Here is a 19,726-nt window from a genome sequence, read left to right on the forward strand (position 1 = left end):
GGCCCCTGTCCCCTTTAACTGTGTGCAGTGCTTACTCCTACTATTGGTAGAAGCCATCTTTAGGTCCAAGTCTATGGCGACAGGCCATCTCATGCAGAAGACATTGCTGTCATCACACCCCCAAGTGTGTGTGAGTGTGTGTCTGTGTGTGTATGTGTGTGTGCATGTGTATGTGTCTGTATATATGTGTTGTGTGTGTCTGTGTCTATGTGTATGTGTGTGTGTCTGTGTGTGTCTGTGTGTCTGTGTGTGTGTCTATGTATGTGTGTATGTGTGTGTTATGTGTATATGTGTATGTGTGTGTCTGTGTATGTCTGTGTGTATATGTGTATGTGTGTGTATGTGTATATGTGTGTATGTGTGTGCGTATGTGTGTATGTGTCTGTGTGTATGTGTATATGTGTATGTGTGTCTGTGTGTGTCTATGTGTGTCTGTGTCTGTGTGTGTGTCTATGTGTGTATGTGTGTGTCTGTGTCTGTGTGTGCATATGTGTGTATGTGTGTCTGTGTGTGTGTCTATGTGTCTGTGTGACTGTGTGTGTGACTGTGTGTGTGTCTGTGTGTGTGTGTGTGATATTTTGAGGCAGTGGTTCACTACACAGCCAAGCCTGGCCTTGAATTGACCTCTTGGTCATCCTGCCTCAGCCCCATGAGTGCTAGAACTCCAGGCGATTATAGACAGGCAGGCATGTGCCAGAGCACCCAGCTGTGTCTCCATTCTTGAATCCAAGTGCAGCCCTGGAACCTGTCTCAGACAGAGAGACTTCAGGAGACACATTATCAGCAGAGGTTGACAAGCATTGGTAAAAACTGCTTCCCCTTTAAAAAATTATTTTATGTATACAAGTATCTTGCCAACACGTATGTCTGTGCACTACATGCGTTTCTGTTGCCCCTGCAGACTAGGAGAGGAGGTCGGGTCCCCTGCAACTGGAGTTATAGACAGTTGTAAGCGTCTATGGAGGTAGGTGCTGGGAATGGAACCTGGGTCGTCTAAAGAAGTAGCCAGGGCTCTTAGCTGCAGTTCCATCTCTCCAGAACCATGAAACTGCTCTCTTGCCCTTCTGCCACCACCATAAGGATGGTAAGCCCAGCTAACCCAGCGGCATTCAGGAAGAAAGCAGAATGTGCTCTCAACTTAGACGCTCATCTACAGCAAACGCCCTGCATAACGTCCTGGCCACACACACAACTTCAGCCAGACTCGACCTCAATCAGTTGCCCTACGCCAACACATATTGCATGGGTGTTAATAATACAGGGCAGTTGCACTCCAGCCTCAGAGCTTATAGCAAACAACAGAGAATTGACATAACTGTATGACGTTATACAGGAGTCGATTTGCCTTACTAAAGCTCAGAAGGTTGGCTTTGGGAGTAACTAAGACCCTAGTTTATTAATAATATTCCAAAAAAAAAAAAAAACCTATAGATACCTCCAGGTAGTTATATACTCGGATAATCATAAATGAGAAGGAGGCACTGGGAGGTTTTGGATAATGGAAACAGCCATTACGTTCATGGAGGAAGAACAGTAGAGATGGACAGAAAGAGATCACGGGCTGTTGTCTTTGCCTGGGTGAAGAGAACAACTCAGCCAGCAGTAGAGGTCTCTTCCATGGACACCAGAGCACACCATCTTTGGTATGCCCAAGGAAACCTTACCAATGCACAATCCATATACGCCCCCAAATAAACCTTCAAGAATAGAGGCAAAAGGAAGAGAATTCTTTTATATTTCTATTTGTTTGTTTGTTTCTTTTTGAGGCAGGGTCTCTAGGCAGCCCTAGCTGTCCTGGAACTTGCTCTGTATACCAGGCTGGCCTTGAACTCAGAGATCCACCTGCCTCTGCCTCCTAAGTGCTGAGAATAAAGGTTTACGCCATCATGCCTGGCAGGAAGAGGGTTCATTAAGCCAAAGAGAAAGCGTGTGGAAAGTCAGATCACCAAGCATGGTGAGTATTTGTGTGAATGAAGATGTGGACCGATTGCCATTTTTTGTTTGGCGTTCTAAATAATACTCATGCCTGGTGTTGGTGACAGTGATGTCATTGGAGATGTGGTGGCAGTGCTGCTGCTGCTGCTGCTACAGTTTAAAAAGGATTCACAGTTTAGACATGCATATTAGCGGACAGAAGAGCAAGGGCCATCTTCTGTAAGCGCCACGCTTAGTACCTGACATAATTTCCAGTATGCGACAGGCACACGATAAATACACACTACATGAATCACTCAACAGAAGAAAAACTGAACAAATGGAAAGAGATCTAAATCAGTGGCCTCCCAGAGGCAGAAATAGGAATCATTTTCTTTTTAATACATACTTCTCTTTTTACATTTGCTCACATGTTTAAATTGATAAAGCATTCTCTTAACTGAAAACGCCCTTCTCTGGGAGGAAAATAAAATACTACAGCCAAGTGAGACCACACCAAAATTATATAGGATGGGGTGCAAAGAGACAGGGAAACAAAATATTCCGTGGGATCAGATGTAAATCTTTTTCAGTTTAACCACTTATTGAGAAAGGTAGGAATCTCATTAAGAAACTGAAGAAAGAGCCAGACGTGTGTTAGCGCACACCTATAATCCCAGCGCTCGGGGAGGCAGAGGCAGGTGGATCTCTGTGAGTTCGAGACCAGCCTGGTCTACAAAGCAAGTCTAGGACAGTCAAGTCTATACAAAGAAACCCTGTCTCGAAAAAAGAAAAACAAACAAGAAAGAAAGAAAGAAAGAAAGAAAGAAAGAAAGAAGGAAGGAAGGAAGGAAGGAAGGAAAATGAAGGAAGTTGTTGCACCATTCTCAGTTCTAAATGCAGAGAGCTCCCAGGATGAGAACGATAAAGTCAGCCCTGGAAAAGGGGGGGTAAGGTTGGTTTAGATCAAAGCCTGGTGCACCATCCCATCTGCATTTTTCTCTGTCCTCACCCCAGGAACTCACAGTTTGAGTGAGGCATGGTCAAGAAAAAAACTGTGGAGGTGTTTAAATTTTTGATAAGGAGGGAATTTTTTTTTTTGGGGGGGTTGTTGGTTGGTGGGAGTGGTTTAGAGGGTTTTGAAGAGGGTTCCTTTCCTTCAAGCAAGCTGCCAGGAAGGCATATTCTTCCCCACACAAGGGTCTGGTCTAAGGGAAAATACAGCTTGTCTCCAAGGTAACACATCACTCAGAGATTCCAACACTCTCAGCACGAACAGCCTACAGTCACTTCTCCTTTTGTTCCTTAATTCTGAGCCTGATGCCCCTGCCTCAAAAAAGAAGAGGAAGAGACAACACTGCTTGCTCATAATTATAACTCAGTTCATAGAAGAAAGCAGCCTATAGGCCATCATAATCAAGTGAGGTCACCTTTAAGTGTGCTTCTAAGTCCTCAATTCTTTTCCTGGGTTAGTGGGAAAGGTGAGTGCTCCTTAGGTGTCTGCCGTGATGACACTGCCCCGGCTGGTACCCGAGGATGTACTGGAGGAAGTGTCCCTTGCTACCCATGTGAAAGCCGAGCCTCAGAATCTCCACACTCCCTGTGTGCAGGTCTCAGAAGCCCTGCTGGAGCATTGTGAACCTCTGATAACTAAGCAATAAGAGCTGTAGAGTCGGTACTGTTAATAAAATAGTTCTTTGCACATTGGTTTGGCTCCAACAACAAATTGAAATATACCTTAAAGCCACAGACAAGCTCTGAAAAGGCACAGATCTTACAAGGCAAAAATTCAGGTTTACATTAAAAAGGAAAAAGAATTAAAATAAACAACAGCAAGATTAAGCTCCAACTGGCCCTAATAAATCTTATGACGCAAACAACGGGACAAGCAAGGGAGCAGTTAAACTCCGGTGGAAAATCCTGGAGCCTCAATTCAGAAGTGCCCTTGTCAAGGTTATGAGGACAAGTGAGCTCTGATTACCCCTTATTTTAAGCCCCTCCAGATCCACAGCAGAGGAGACCATTTGAATCCATAAATCCTTCACTTGGCATCTGCATTGCAATCATAGGCAACGCTTTACCAAGACAGACCCGGTGGAAAACCATAGGCAAAGTTTTACCAAGACAAACCTGGCAGAAAATCAGCCGTTGTTTTTCGGAATGTGAAGACTGGCACAGAGGTTTTCCACAGTTGGAGGGACAGGAACCGGCTGAAGCAGGGACAAAGACAAGGTGCCCCAGGGACTCATTTGTTACTCAGGATCTAGGGCAGCTTAATCCACTGTGAGGTTTCACAAACAGGGACTAAAGTGAGAGCTCAGCCTGCCCTAGGACAGTGCTCGAAGGGCGTTCCCAAAGCAAAGTTCTAAAGTTTCACGGCGTTTATTAGATCCTGCACTGCTGACTGCAGGCAAAGCCCAGGGGCCATGCACTTTCTTAGAAAGTCCAGGGCTTTCTAACAATTAGGGCTGGCTAAAACTGGAATGCTTCCTCAGGAGGTCAGGTTCCCTGCCTCTGGCCAGGGTCCATTGGGTGATGATGACCAACTGGCTGGGACATCATAGAAGATGCCTGGGCACTCGTAAGACAAGCATTAAATGATTCCAGCTCTGGGATCTAAGAAAATAGAGGGGATTATCTAAGTAACCAGAGAAAGCAAGGAGATAAATATATATATTTGTCTCAAATGATCACATCAATTTTGGGGGGAGGGAGCATGTTAAAGATCGTTCTATCTGCATTTTGAATGTTCCGCCACAAAGAGATGATAAGTATTTAAAATAGTGGATTGTTCAGACTTGCATTATATATTGTATACAGTTTCAAAACATCAAATCATAATCCAATTTATACATCATCATAGATCAGTTTAAGTGATAATAAATAAACATGTGAGTTTTCATTTTGCTTTTACTTTTATTATTATTTTGTGTTATAGGGGTGTTTCACACACATGGATATCTGTGCCCCATGTGGTGCCTGTAGAAGCCAGAAGAGGGCTTCAGGCCCATGGAAACTAGAGTTACAGATGATCATAAGCTGCTTAGGTTCGAACTCAGATCCCCAGCAAGAGTAGTAAGCAGCTGAACCTCTCCACCATCTCTCCATCTATTGTTATTTTATGAGTGTTTTTGCCTACTTGTATGTAACATGTACATGCAGTGTCCACAGAGGACAGAAGGGGGCGTTAGATCCCCCCCTAGAACTGGTGCTACAGAGGGTTGTGAGCAGCCGCGTGGGTGCTGGGACCAAAACCTGTGTCCTCTGCCAAAGGAGCAGGCACTCTTAACCGCTGAGCACCTCTCCAGCCCCAATACGTACATTTGAAATCAATATAAAAAGATTGCTCTGTCCTCTAGAAAGACACACCGTAACATACAAACGCCTAGAATCCCATTATAGCATATGCTCCCATACGATTAAGGAATGGGGCAGACTCTTCGGATGCAGCTTCCTGTCTGGGCTAACCCTTCAGGAAATGAGGCCACACTGCAACTTCTGCAGCATGGGTGCTTAATGCAGTACTTACATTTGTTTGTAGGGTTTTTTTTTTAAGCCATAAATATGACTGAGCCTATTATCAGAGTCATACTGAAAATCTGCACATAATACCGCCAAGATGGATAATGCTAACAGTATTAAGAGACAGCATCAAAGGAGGAGCCAGCTGTAGATGTGGTGCAGGCTTCCCAGCTGCACATACAGAATACAATGCCTCGCGGCTCTGCTTTCTGCCTCATAAGCACACGGGATAGTCTGCACTTCCTTCCCAGGGCTTTGTGGTTGCAGTTATATAACGGATTATTCATCTTGTCCTTCAGAGCTGGCTTTATGGGGGAAATCGGGGAAACAAAGCGAGCACCGTTCATATCTTAACGCGGCAGTGTGTGTTGGAAAGGTGCTCGCTGCCACTAGGCAGCAAAAGTGACGTTAGAGGAGCGGGTGAGATGCTAAGGCTGCTCACACACATGCGGAGGAGACGGCTCAGGGGGGGTCATAGCACTTGCTCACAAGCATGAAGACCTCTGAACTCTAGCACCTGCATAAAAAGTGGGCGTGGCCATATGTGCCCACAGCCCGAGGACTAAGTAATCACTGCAGCCTGCTAGCCACCAGCCTGAGGGAGAAACCGCAAGCCCCTGGCTCAGTAAGAGAGTCTTTGGCAAGGGACTAAGGCAGAGAACTAGGGGAAGGCAGCTGACATGCTCCTTTGGTCTCCATATGTGTCCATTCATGCGCACACGTGTGCACACATGCACTATACAAAGAGTAAACAAATAAATAAATAGAACGCGCACACGTGTGCACACATGCACGATGCAAAAAATAAACAAATAGTATCTTGAGGGATAGACACATTCTAATGCTATCAATGATAAACATATCTGGATCTGTTATCTCATGAATCTACTCTCATGAGACATAGTATAATTTCCTAGAGAAATAAGGGTTCTGGGCTAGATTTTATATTCTGTAGTATCTATAGTAGCGTTGTTCACCGTGGCCCCAAAGTAATAATGACCAACCAGCCATCGACTATGAAGCAGGCTAATAAACGATGGCATTCGTGCACTAAGCCACCACGTGGCAGTGATAAAGAATGATACAGGGAATCTTACCATGGATGCTAGGCAGAGGAACCAAGACACAAACGGCAACATGGCCGCCCGCCCGCATAAACGGCAACAACAAGCCAAACTGGACCATGAACTTTAAGAGCGTAGAGAGAAGCAGTGAGTCCCAGCACTCACGTAAAGGTTAGAGAGATCAGAATGAGTGCAAAGCTTTCCGCAGGAAACCGCTATACAAATGTATTGGTCCCAGGGCTGGAGAGATGGCTCAGAGGTTAAGAGCACTGCCTGTTCTTCCAAAGGTCCTGAGTTCAATTCCCAGCAACCACATGGTGGCTCATAACCATCTATAATGAGATCTAGTGCCCTCTTCTGACCTGCAGGCTCCCATACAGGCAGAAGACCATATAAATAATAAATAGATCTTTAAAAAAAAAAAAAAACACCACTGATTCCCAAAACAGACAAGCCCACTATGAGAAAGAAAAAGTTCAGGCTCACATAAAAATTAGTGGCAAAAATGTTAAACAAAGCATTACATCTCAAAATCCAAAAGATAAAGAGAAAATTTGGTTATTACAAAAACTCTAAGCAGGGTACAACAGAAGCAACTCTCCTAAGCTAACTCCCCACTTCAGAACCAATCGGCTTTACCTAGAACGTCTGAAGATGGGCGTGTTCTACGACCAGCAGCTCTGTGCCTAAGGGACACCCTAGAAAGATGTTGCCCATACGCACAGCAGACGTGTGTGAGGTCTCCAGCAGTGCTGTCTCAGAGAAAGCTAAGCACGACATATCATCCAAGAATGGAAAAATAAGCTGGGTGCATTCCTGAAATCAATACTACACAACAATAAAAAGCAATGAACCACACTACACACAAACAAACGGCTGAATCTCAAAAACATAAGAAAAACACACTTAGAAGACTACAGGTATATGATTTTACACACACACACATGTATAAGCATAAAGGTATAGAATTAAGTACATGGCTAGCAATAAACATGCAGAAATATTATATATAAACTTCAAAGGAGGGAGCTGGAGAGATGGCTCAGCAGTTAAGGGCACTTGCTGCCTTTTCAGAGCACCCAGGTTCAGTTCCCAGCACCCACATCAGGCAGCTCACAGTCTGTAATCCAGCTCCAGGGGGACCGGGTGTCACATGCAGGCACACAGTCCTGCACATAACTAAAAATAATAAAAATAAATATTCCTCCAGCTGACCCAGGTTCAATTCCCAGCACCCACATGGCAGCTCACAACTGTGTGTAACTCCTGTTCCAGGAGATCTAATGCCCTAACACAGACACATATGCAGGCAAAACACCAATGAGCACAAAATAAAAAATAAATTTTTAAAAAATGCAAAGCAAGCACTAAGGCTATATAAAATGGAAACTAATGATGAACTCAAAGGTAGAAGGTGAGACTGGACAAAAAACCACACAGTGCCAAAACACTCAGAGGGCCCTGAGGTGCTGTCAGTGATCCATTTCTAACTGTACGTGTTGGTTATACGGGGAAGGTTTTGCTTTTAAAATGCTGCTCTAAAATCAGCCTCTTCCAATGGAGAGTCACTAGACACATCAGGCACACTCTAGCATAAGTCCCAGGAGTGGTTGGCCAAGACAAAACAATAAAAATGCATATTGGGTTTGTCTTGGGTTTTTTGTTTTTGTTTATTTATGTTCTTGGGGGCTGGGCTTTTCGTTTCTTCTCGGCTGTTTTGGCTTTTTTTTTTTTTTTTGTCCTGTTGGGTTTTGTTTGTCCTGATTTCACTTTTTGTTTTGTTTCGTTTCATTTCAGGAGGAAGAAAGAAAGAACATGGGCTGATGGATGGGGAGATGGGGCTTGATAGGGGAGAAGTTAGAGGAGGGGAAAAGATGATCAAAATATATTGTGTGGAAAAAACAGATAAAATAAAATGCTGCTTCAAGCTTTCTTGTGTACCTAAGTCTTCTGGCGTGCAGGGGCAGAAGTCTTCCAGGGACTTCTCAGAAGGAGACCTACTAGGTAATTGCTGGCATTTTATTGTAAAAAATTAGATAAATGGGGGGCAGTGAGATGGCTCAGGAGGAGTAAGGGGGGCCACAAGCAGTGGTAAGGCTCTGGCTACCAAACCCGATGACCTAAATTCAATCCCAAGAACCCACATAGTAGAAGAATACTGACACTTGAGCGTTGTCCTCTGACCTCCCACCACCACCCTGGCATCTGTGTGCTCACAAGCGAACACACACACACCACACATGTAAAGATGTTTTCAAAATGTAGAAAATACTACAGGACAAATAACCTGATTTCTTCAATAAATTAAGCACAAGACAGGAGAAGGGTGGGAATAAATTATAGATTAGCACACACACTGCTACAAGGACCATGAATTTACTGTGGAAGCAGGGGGATGCAAGTTTGGACTCCCAGAACCCACTTAACTGCTCAGTGGGCGTGGCAGCCCACTTCTAGGGGATCCCCAAAGCAGGTTGCCATATTATTGCACTTGGGGCCTCACTAAGAGACCCTTCCTCAAGCTGGGCATGGTGGCAAACGCCTATAATCCCAGCACTTGGGAGGCAGAGGCAGGCAGATGTCTATGAGTTCCAGGCCAGCCTGGTCTACAAAGTATGTCCAGGACAGCCATGGCTGCACAGAGAAACCCTGTTTTGAAAAACTGAGGATTCTGACATCAAGTTCATGCCTGCACATGCACGCACATGCACTCACATGCACTCACCTGCAACACAATGAAACACACTTATGAAAATGGAAAAATTTTTAAATACAATTAACCAACTGCTACAAGAACAGGACATGGTTAGTCTTCAACACTGAGGGAACAACGCTGAAATTATTTTTAACTGTGAAAACGGTACTGTACTTTTAACCTCTTAATGATATATACAGATAAATAAATTACAAGTGAAATGATATTTGAGATGAGCTTTAAAAAGAAACCAAGTTGAGATAAGAGAAGTGTGGAAGAAGAGAGAAGGAAGATGAGCCAAGGAGTTGACAGTCATCAACCCCAGGTCTTACATGCACAAGGCAGTGCCCAACTTTTGCATCCACTTGAACTTTACTGAAAAAGAAAGTGTAAGTGGACAGAAAACAGGGAAGGAAAGAAAGAAGGTAGCGATCCAGATAAATACATTTGAGCCAAAAATGCTTTGGCGAGTCCAACAGTAAATGCTCAAGGGCTGATCACTAGACTTATATAATCACCATTTTATAGAAAATGTTGTAAATTTATCATCTCCAGGTGGAAAGAATACTTGTAATTTTTAGTCTTCTTTGGGCTTTTCTGTGTTTCCTAACCATTTCCATGTGGAAATAACCAGAATCTTGATTCAAACAGTGTCAAAAAGGACATCACAAAGATTGCCAAAGATGCAAAGCCTGCCACCTCTCTTTAGTGCCAACGTCTGGGTCTACCTTTCTTAGCTGTTTAAGGCTCACAACTTGCAAAGGGCTGTAGTGACCTCTCCAAATTGTCATTGACTTTCCATGCAGGAAAGCTGTGGTGTGTAGGAATGGAGCCTCTTGGTCATTCAAGTGCAGGAGAGAGCTTGTTTTCGCTCTTTCCGCCAGAGGAACACCCTCATCGGAACACCTTCCTGATCTCGGTCCCCCCAGCCTCCACAACTCTGAGGAGTGAACATCGCCTCTTTCTCTGATGATTTGCTTATTAAACTGAGGACTGTGACCCCACATGGGTTCATATAACCAAATGTTGGAGCTGCAGAAAATTGAGCAATAGAAAGTTTCTGAACACACAACAGCCAAGTTAAATCAAAAGCAAGTACACAACGAGCCTGAGGTGATTCTGAGCCTCACCCGTGTTGCCCTGAGACTTCACTGAAATCTTGGTTCTGAACACACAAAGTCCTCACTTAGCGCTGTGCACGCCGTCTCACTAGTGCCAATAATACCACCTGAACACGTGGGCTCAGATCTGAGACTATTGTATCTTATGAACTGCAGTGTTTGTACTGCACCAAGTTTTCTGCTCTTATAAAAACAATGGTTGAATTATATAGAAAACAATGGCTTTTTATATTTTCCTGCAATCACTCCTCAGCGTGCAAGTATTAAATTAATGTATGTTTTGACCGTGTTAGACTGATTGGTTTTAAAAACTGCTGCTGGATTTGCTGACTTGAGCTTCTTTTAAACATTGTTAGCCGGGTGTGGTGGCACACCCCTTTAATCCCAGCACTCGGGAGGCAGAGGCAGGTGGATCGCTGTGAGTTCGAGACCAGCCTGGTCTACAAAGTGAGTCCAGGACAGCCAAGGCTACACAGAGAAACCCTGTCTCGAAAAACCAAAAAAAAAAAACAACAACAACAACAACAACAACAAAAAAAATATTGCTAAACATGGGCTGAAGAGACAGCTCGGTGGCCGAGCTCTGTGTACTCAGAACACACAGTGCTCTTGTACACAACCTGGATTTGGGTCCCAACATCTACATAGGACAACTGACCACCACCTGCTGCTGCAGTTCCTGGGTATACAACGGCCTCTCCGTCCTCCAAGGGCATCTGCATGGATATGATGCACATAAACTCACACAGGCATACACACATACACATAAGTAAAAAATAAATACATGCATCTTTTAGAAGCACATATACAAAAAGTGCTAAATTAATTTTGTCTTGGGATTAGGAATTTCCAACACTTTTATGAAATGGGCCTACACATCCTTCTGCCATGTTTTCCCTATGTGTTTATATGAAGCACTGTTTTAAGCACTGATTACTATAAAATCAAAATATCAGTCACCAATGAAAAACACAGAGGGTGTTCTGTGTCCCACAGCATTAAAGAGTCAGCCACAATTAAAATCTTTGTGTGAAAGTAAGCAAGTGAATCCATTACATTTTAATAAATGGTAACATTCTATGGATCCCAAAGAATTGTTGCAAAATAAATTCATGCTTATTATAAATGTTTGATTTCTAGGCCTACTTTATACACCAGTCTTATAAAAAATTTTTAGGCTAAAAAGATGTCACAAGTAGAAAAAAAGTTAAGAAGCCCTGGTTTAAATCACCTATGATGGATGGCGCTATTAACAGCAGCAGGGCAGACCATGACGAGGGGCTCTTAGCACATTCTGTTAAAAGCTACTTATCTCTTCTCCCCAGAAAGATGTATATTTAGACAGATCTGTCTGAATAAAAAGACTCTGAGAGATCTAAAGACCCACAGACTTTCTGTGGGTTTAGCAGAATAAATGACAGGTGACGTTCATTACAGACCTCACTGTGTGTACCGAATACAACGTTGCAGTTAACAGACAGTAGCAAATTGACTCTTCCCAGACACCAATGGGCTAATGTGCACATCATCCCTGTTTTACTACTGAGGACAAGGAAGACAGAGAAGAAAATTGCAGTCTCATGGCAAGGCTGGAAAAGTCTTGGAGAGTCAGGGCCAGTGTGGAAACTCGGGGATCTAGGCTCTTACCTAGTGAAATGTGAAGCCATTTTCAAAATTTAAGTTAAATAAAACAACCAAGTATGTCACTCCCTAGAGAGGACAGCCTTGACTCCAGTTAACTTTAAGGGCCTTCCGTGTGCCAGATGGAACCAATCTCGCAGGATCACCCAACTACTGCAGCGGCCATGGGCTTCTCACCTACCCAGCTGACTGGGTACAAGGAGGGCCCATCTTTCCTTTACGTTTAAGTAGGATACACTACAGTGAACAGACTCCCAGGAGTCCGGGCAATAGTCCCTCCATCACAGCTGACCTCTTCATGGGTCAAAGTCTACCCCAATACTTCAATACTTAGCCCAAAGACCCATCCACAGAGCAAAATAACCCAACATTTCACTCGTCTTCAACACTCTGCTCCTGCCAGCTGACACCTTTTTTGTTTTCAGCCGAGGCATCACGATGAACCCACCCTTCCAAGCGTTTGCCCCTGAGTTTCAGAGGCATAACAAACCAGACGGTCCACGTGTGGCCAAGGCAACAGGAAGCGTGTGATATCTCAGCACACATACACAAGGAAGATGCGCATCGCCCGGTACTCACAGTTTCACAGTTCAAGCATCGGGTTTCGTTGGTGAGTGTTCCCTGAAAAATCTCATGGACCCAGGTGAGTTCTGCCTTATTGCTCTCTGCCGGCTCATTCATGTTGCCGTTTTTTAATTTCCCATTTTGTTTTTCCTGTTTCTTCTCTTCCTGCAGGATGTCCGCGATAGTGTTTAGCAAATAATTTAAAAACTCGTGAGCATCCTGCTGCATGTAGTTATCAAAGAGATCTGGAAACGAGAAGGGCCGTCATTCACACTCTGCACCCTGAAGAGCGAACAGACAGGTTTAGGATTCCGTGCCATGGCTATATCCAAAGGGTGGACAGGAGTGGCACGTAAATACACTCAGCAACTCTCCAAAGAATCGTTCCTTTCCATTCCCTACCACCCACCAAAAATGAATATTTCCTATCTCCCTACAGCCATGTGTAATAATGAATCAGAGTTTACTTCATTCCAGAAAAGAACCAAAATTACCAGACAAGAACCTTGATTAAGGGGCTGGAGAGATGGCTCAGAGGTTAAGAGCACTGTCTGCTCTTCCAAAGGTCCTGAGTTCAATTCCCAGCAACCACATGGTGGCTCACAGCCATCTATAATGTGATCTGATGCATTCATCTGGCCTGTAGGTGTGATTGCAGGCAGAGCAGTGTATACATATAAATAAATAAATAAATCTTTAAAAAAAAAAAAAAAGAGCCTTGATTAAATACCTATTGTCTTTGCGTGTATGCACGCAGTGTGCGTGGCGGGGGAGAGGGACACGCATCTGAGCAGGGGCACATTTGGGTGTGCATGGGTATGAAAATGGCCGAGGCTGACGCCAGCACCTTCCTCAGCCACTGTCCACGTGGTCTATTAAGAAAGGGTCTTAGGCAGGCGGATCTGGGCCCAAGGGTCCTGCTCAAACTATGGCACCAACCAAGGACAATACGTGCAGTAAGCATCAAGCCCCTACCCAGAACTATAGCCAATGGACAGGACATTCTCCACTGTTGAGTGGAGAGTGGGGACTCACTTTCACATGAACTCTGGTGCCCCGTATTTGCCCACATCCCCTGGATGGAGAGGCCTGGTGGCACTCAGAGGAAGGACAGCAGGCTACCAAGAAGAGACTTGACACCCTATGAGCATATACAGGGGGAGGAGGTCCCCCTCAGTCACAGTCATAGGGGAGGGGAGTAAGGGGAAAATGGGAGGGTGGGAGGAATGGGAGGATACACAGGATGGGATAACAATTGAGATTTAATATGAATGAATTAATTTAAAAAGTTATAATGCAAGAAAAAGAATTTTTAAGAATAAAAATTTTAAAAAAGGGTCTTAGCAGGCTACCAGGAAGAGACCTGATAGGCTGTGATCTTATAGTGGGGGACGAGGTCCCCTTCTGTCACAGATCTAGGGTAGGGGAACAGGATGAAAGAGGAAGGGAGGGAGAACGGGAAGATACAAGTGAGGGGATAACAATTGAGATGTAATCTGAATAAATTACTTAAATAATTTTTTTTTTTTTAAAGAAAGGATCTTTTGCTAACTTTGGCTCTCACTTATTTGGCTGGTCTAGCCAGCCAGTTTGTCCCACCCACCCCCTATCTCCACTTCCTATGTACTGGGATTATAGACAGGCTACCATGCTGGCCCAGCTTTTTCTGTGAGTTGGGGGTCTGAACTCTGATCCTCTTACTTGCCTGTCAAGTACTTTACCTACTGAACCCCTAAATATCAATTCTTAATATGATGTGACCGCCAGCGGCCAAGGAGTGATTGAGTCATTTTGCCATAGCAACTAAATTTTCTTCCTGAGAGTCATATTAAATCTGAGACCAGCCTAGGAGAATCTTATATGAAAGACAAAAGAGAAATGTGGGGCATATGTGAAGAGATCTCTTTCCCATAGTGCTCCTACCACAGAGTCAAATGCCCTAAGCCTAACCACTGTCCCTGCTGTTGGGACAAGCTCACAGCTGGAAGCCCCTATTACTCATTGTGCTGCTCACAACTGCACGGAGATGCTTAGCTTCCTTCTCTATTCAAGTCACACATTTATTCTAGCATATTATTCTAACATATCACACTTCTAAAGATAGCTATCCAATTAAACAAGACTTTGTAAAACAAACACCAGGTCAACCATCTAAGTTCACTGGGGTAAGGTGACAACTAGGGCAGATATAAGTTGCCACATTAAATATTCTTGTAAACAGAAAAAAATAACAATGTAATACTTCTGGAATACACATGATATTTCTATCACCATTTTTACCACAAAAGCCAGGAGATACCAGTTGGAAATCTTGTCACAAGTGTGACAAAACATCGGAACAAATAAACTCAGAGGAGGAAGCATTTATTTGAGCTCACAGTTCCAGAAGATTCAGCCCTTGGTTGTTCAGCCCCAGACACTGGGCAGAGCATCACCGTAGCAACGGAGTATGACAGAAGCCAGTCACCTTTTGGTGTACAGGAGACACAGGATGTGAGAGAGACTAGGAACCAGGTGTCATCTTCAAAGTCCCACGCCTGTGACCTACTTTATAGCTAAATCCCAGCTCCTGAGGTTTCCATGACCTCCCCAAACACCACCAGCTAAGAATGAACACTCACAGACTGAGCTCACATGTCCTGCAGGGGACATGTCACATCCAAACTATAGCACCTGTGTTACTTTAATACAGCAGAGCCTCTGGTTAGGTAGTGTGGGCATGCTTCCTTTGCCGTTCATAAGGTAGTACTGTCCACTCAGTGACTGCATCAACATGTTTAACCCCAGGAGTACAGCACTCAAAAGTCTGCCTTGGACATTTTTTTTTCTTACAATGATCCTTTTCAAAATGCAATGAGGAGGAAAAGAAGGAGGAGGAGGAGGAGAAGGAAGAAGAGGAGGAGGAGGAGGAGGAAGAGGAAGGAAGAGAAGGAGGAAAAGGAGGAAAAGGAGGAGGAGAAAATGCATTTCAAATATCAAATTTTAAATTTATATTGTTTTTTGTTTCATGAATAATGGGAAAAGAAGAAATGTCTTCTGCTGGGCAGTGGTAGTGCATTCCTTTAGTCTCAGCACTAAAAGGCAGAGGCAGGTTGACTTCTGTGAGTTTGAGGCCAGCCTGATCTACAGATAGAGAGTTCCAGAACTCACAGTAATCTTACCTGTCTCTGTCTCCTGAGTGTTAGAATTAAGTTACACACTACCTCTCTCTCTCTCTCTCTCTCTCTCTCTCTGTGTGTGTGTGTGTGTGTGTGTGTGTGTGTGTGTGCTTTCTGTGTCTAATATTTCTTTTTCACTGTTATTCATGTCGGGGGTGTCTATGTAAGTGTATGTAATGTGTAGAGTAACAGATCCTCTGGACCTGGAGGTAGAGATGTCTGTGACCCACCAACATGGGAACTGAACTCAACTCTCTTAAAGGGGAGAGTGCACTTTCAAAGTGCCCAGTCTTAACCAGTGAGCCATCTCTATAGTGCCTGAACATCTTTTCTTAAGTACCACTGTAGTTAACCATACTTACTTTCCCTTTTTGTTTGTTTGTTTGTTTGTTTGTTTTGTTTTGTATTTTTGGTTTTTCAAGACAGAGTTTCTCTGTGTAGCCTTGGCTGTCCTGGACTCACTTTGCAGACCAGGCTGGTCGCGAACTCACAGTGGTCCGCCTGCCTCTCTCTGCCTTCCGAGTGCTGGGATTAAAAGCCTGCGCCACCACGCCCAGCTCCCTTTTTTTTTTTTTTTTAAGAGTTAAGTGACCTTTTCACTTTAAGGCTACACAGAACCACTGTTTTTCCTCATGTCTGAGCCTCAAACCCAGCATGGCCGCATCACTCACCATTCTCTTTCCTCAGCCTTGAGATGAACTTCTTTGGTGGGATGACGCCAACCTTCTTCTTCTGCGTGGCGATGCTGTGGAAAAGGTCCGCCAGGCATGTCAGCAGGTTTTCCTTCTTCTTCTGCTGGGCCTTGTATGCCAGCACATTCTCCCGGAACGGCCGGCAGAAGTACAGTGCCTGAAGCACGGAGTTACAGTAGCACGTGTTTCCAAACTGCCAAAGCACAAGAGGGGTGGCTGGAATCATTGTCAGACACAAGCTGAGCCAGGACCCAGGCACCTGCCAATCCCTGTGTTCCCAGACCAGAGCCCAATGTGCCAAAGCAGGCAACAGGAGACCGGATGAACAAGGACGCAGCGGTTCTCAACCTTCCTCACGCTGCGACCCTTTAACGCAGTTCCGCATGCTGTAGTGACCCCTGACGATAAAAATCATTTTCATTGCTTACTTCATAACTGTAATTTTGCTGCCGTTATGAATCATAATATGAATATTTGTGTTTTCTGACGGGCTTAGGCAACTCCTGTGAAAGAGGACTTTGACACTCCCCCCGCCAAGAGGGGTCACAGCCTACAAGACCACAGTACAAGTCACCTCCTTAGGCACAGTTTTGCTTGCCACACTTTCAGTTCTTAGGAATCAGCCACAGTCTGTGAACACTGAGTGGAAAATTACAGAAATAAATTATCTGTGATTTTCTGTTGGGTGCCACCCTGAGTGGTGTGATGGAGTCTCACACCATCCTACACCACGCTGCCCGGGATGTGAATCGTCCCATAGCCTGGTGCAGCCCCTCGAGACTTGTCCTACTTGCCCACTAGTCACTCAGTAGGCGTTTTGGGTATCACAAGTAACCTTTATGTTCCATAAAAATAGCCCCAACCTACTATTAAGAAGCAAACTAATTCTGATACTTTACTGTAATTGTTCTTTTTTATTAGAACATTATTCAATATCTTGTGCCTAATATATAAAGCAAACTTTATCACCAGTGTATACATATAGAAAAAATGTAGTCTATATAAAGTTTGGTACTTATCCAGTTTTAGACATCCACTGGGGGTCCCGGAATGCATTCCCCACCCCTAATAAGAGAAGACTACTAATTCTAAGTGCTTTTCTGATCCATCGAAGACTATCAAATGATAATAAGCACTCTGACTAGGAATGTAGTGAGACCTGGGGCTTAGAAAAAGAGACACGGGGACTCAGAAAAGCAGCTGGCTAAAAAAAAAGCACAACGCAATATTTTAAAAGACCCCCATGGCTGTGGGCATGGTGACGCATGTTTGTGCTCCCAGCTCTTGGGAGGCTGAGGCAAGAGGACCACGGCAAGTTGGAAGCCAGTCTGTGCCACACAATGAGTCGATAGCTTGAGCTATCGAGGGAGAGCCTGTCTCATAAAAACCTCCAAGACTGAAAATAAAAATCCTCATCAAAAAGAAACTGATGGGGCTGGGAATGTAGCTCAAGGCAATGTGTGTGTGCGCGCGCGTGCGTGTGCATGTGTGTGCGTGTGTGCATGTGCACGTGTGTGTGCATGCGTGTGTGCGTGTGTGCGTGTGTGTGCGTGTGCACGTGTGTGTGCATGCGTGTGTGTGTGTCTGTGTGTGTGTGTGTGTGTGTGTGTGTGTGTGTTATATTATTTAAGGAGTTAAGAACTGCTTGCTCAAGCAAAGCCTTTAGGGACAGAGCTTGTTTCCCTCCATCACAATTGCAGGGTCCACTGCCCCACTGTGCAAAGTCTCACTCCAATGCAACAGAGAGAGAAGTGTCTCCGTAGGCCACTTCCTTTCTACCCACCCCTCACCTCTAAATTACCCTGCGTCGTGTTATTTCCAAGGTGGCAATTGTCCCAACATGGTATCACACAAGTCCCCTAGTTCCCCTATAATCAGATTAGGGCCCGCACTGCAACACTCTATCCCCTTTCCAGGTCACAGACACAGACACAGACTGAGATTTTTGACTGTGGAGGGAGAGTCGTCATCTCACTGGGTTCTGACTGGAAACCTGACTCTGCAGTGGACCCAGCGTGGACCTGTACTGCAAGGCCACTCCCACTCAGCAAATGAACGGGAAGAAATTCCAAAGAAATAACAGGATTCACAGCCCAGACTACAAAAGGGCTGTAAAAGGTCAAGGGGAGCACGGGCGTTGTCTCTGAATGGCCCCACGGCTCAGACATCCTCGGTTCCTATGTATTCTAATGTCTCTTGACACTGTCATGTAACCGGTGACAAGCCCTGGCAAGGAATCATAAATGAAGCTATTAATAAATACAGCTTTCATAATTCGTCTACTAGGTAGACAACAGCCTTACCTCTCCATAACCTGCCTTTGTATTTTCCTTAGGGAAGAATTCCCATGAACTGAATAACTCTTCAGAGAGTTAAGTGGAGTCCCATGCACAGTGGCTAAAATAAACAATTAAAATTCGAAGACTGGGATTTGCCAATGCAATAGATACCCTGTAGTCTCAGGGCCTTGCATAGCATTCCTCTGCCCTGTCTTCTCTCTGCCTCTCAGTATCTTTCACCCAGATATCCTCCAGTCACAGCTGTCCTTATCTAGTAATCAACTCTGGGGAAATAACAGGAGTAGCTTCCAAGTGTAGACAACATCCCCAGCCTCCCATCAGGGCCTCACATAGGGGCTCGCATTCATCTTTCACTGTGACTCAAGATGGAGAAACCATGGTGACCACTATCAGTCCATGTGGAAACAGGGGACCAGAAAAGTCAAGCTCCTCTCCACAGACCGTGCCACCAGTTAACAGTGCAGGGAAGGTCAAAGGTAGCTCTTTCCTTTATATCCAATGTAGCGTTTACTTGCAAAGAATGTGTCTGACTTCTCCAAGAACATTTCACAAAAGGATACCGGCAGAGCGGCAGAGCAGCTGCTCCAGAAATCTGTGTGTCTGAGTTAACTCCTTCATCACCTTAGACATCTGCTCTATAAGGAGGGCACAGTGACGCAGAAAGCCCACAGGGGTGATAAACAATACCATCTCACCACGTGGCTGTCACCACCTTACGAAGGCAGGAGAATTAAATAAAGCCAGATACTAAGGGGCTCCTGCCTAACACAAAGAAAATCAATGTTGTAAAATAGATCCCTCCAAGACTGAACCCCTCCGTACTGCAGAGAAGCTCCTTATATAGGAAAAGTAAGTAACTCAAAATAGTTTCAGGAAGTCCCTGAAACTGAGCAGATTCACTATGCCCTCCCTACCGGAGTCAACAGAGCTAAACCACAAAGCAGAACAAAAGCAGACTCGATCAGCTGCCTGGAAGACACAGAAAGCTGCTTGGAGGAGGTTTAGACCAGAGTCACTTGCAAAGGATGCTCTCCAACCTGCGGAGCTGCCTGCAG

At 44.6% G+C, this 19,726-nt stretch overlaps 1 protein-coding gene across 3 annotated transcripts in view; it reads right to left on the reverse strand.

Moving 5' to 3' along the window:
• The window catches only part of Usp46 (ubiquitin specific peptidase 46), a 66,580-nt gene that overhangs the window by 18,475 nt on the left and 28,379 nt on the right, over positions 1–19,726 (reverse strand). For all 3 annotated transcript variants that reach the window (XM_051170258.1, XM_051170259.1, XM_051170260.1), the window contains 2 exons: positions 16,351–16,564; positions 12,537–12,766 (listed from right to left, as the gene is read on the reverse strand). In XM_051170258.1, coding sequence (XP_051026215.1) covers positions 12,537–12,766; positions 16,351–16,564 — 444 coding nt within the window. The remainder of the gene's footprint in view (positions 1–12,536; positions 12,767–16,350; positions 16,565–19,726) is intronic.

Source organism: Acomys russatus, chromosome 28 (genome assembly GCF_903995435.1).
Source record: "Acomys russatus chromosome 28, mAcoRus1.1, whole genome shotgun sequence".
Taxonomy (NCBI): Eukaryota; Metazoa; Chordata; class Mammalia; order Rodentia; family Muridae; genus Acomys; species Acomys russatus.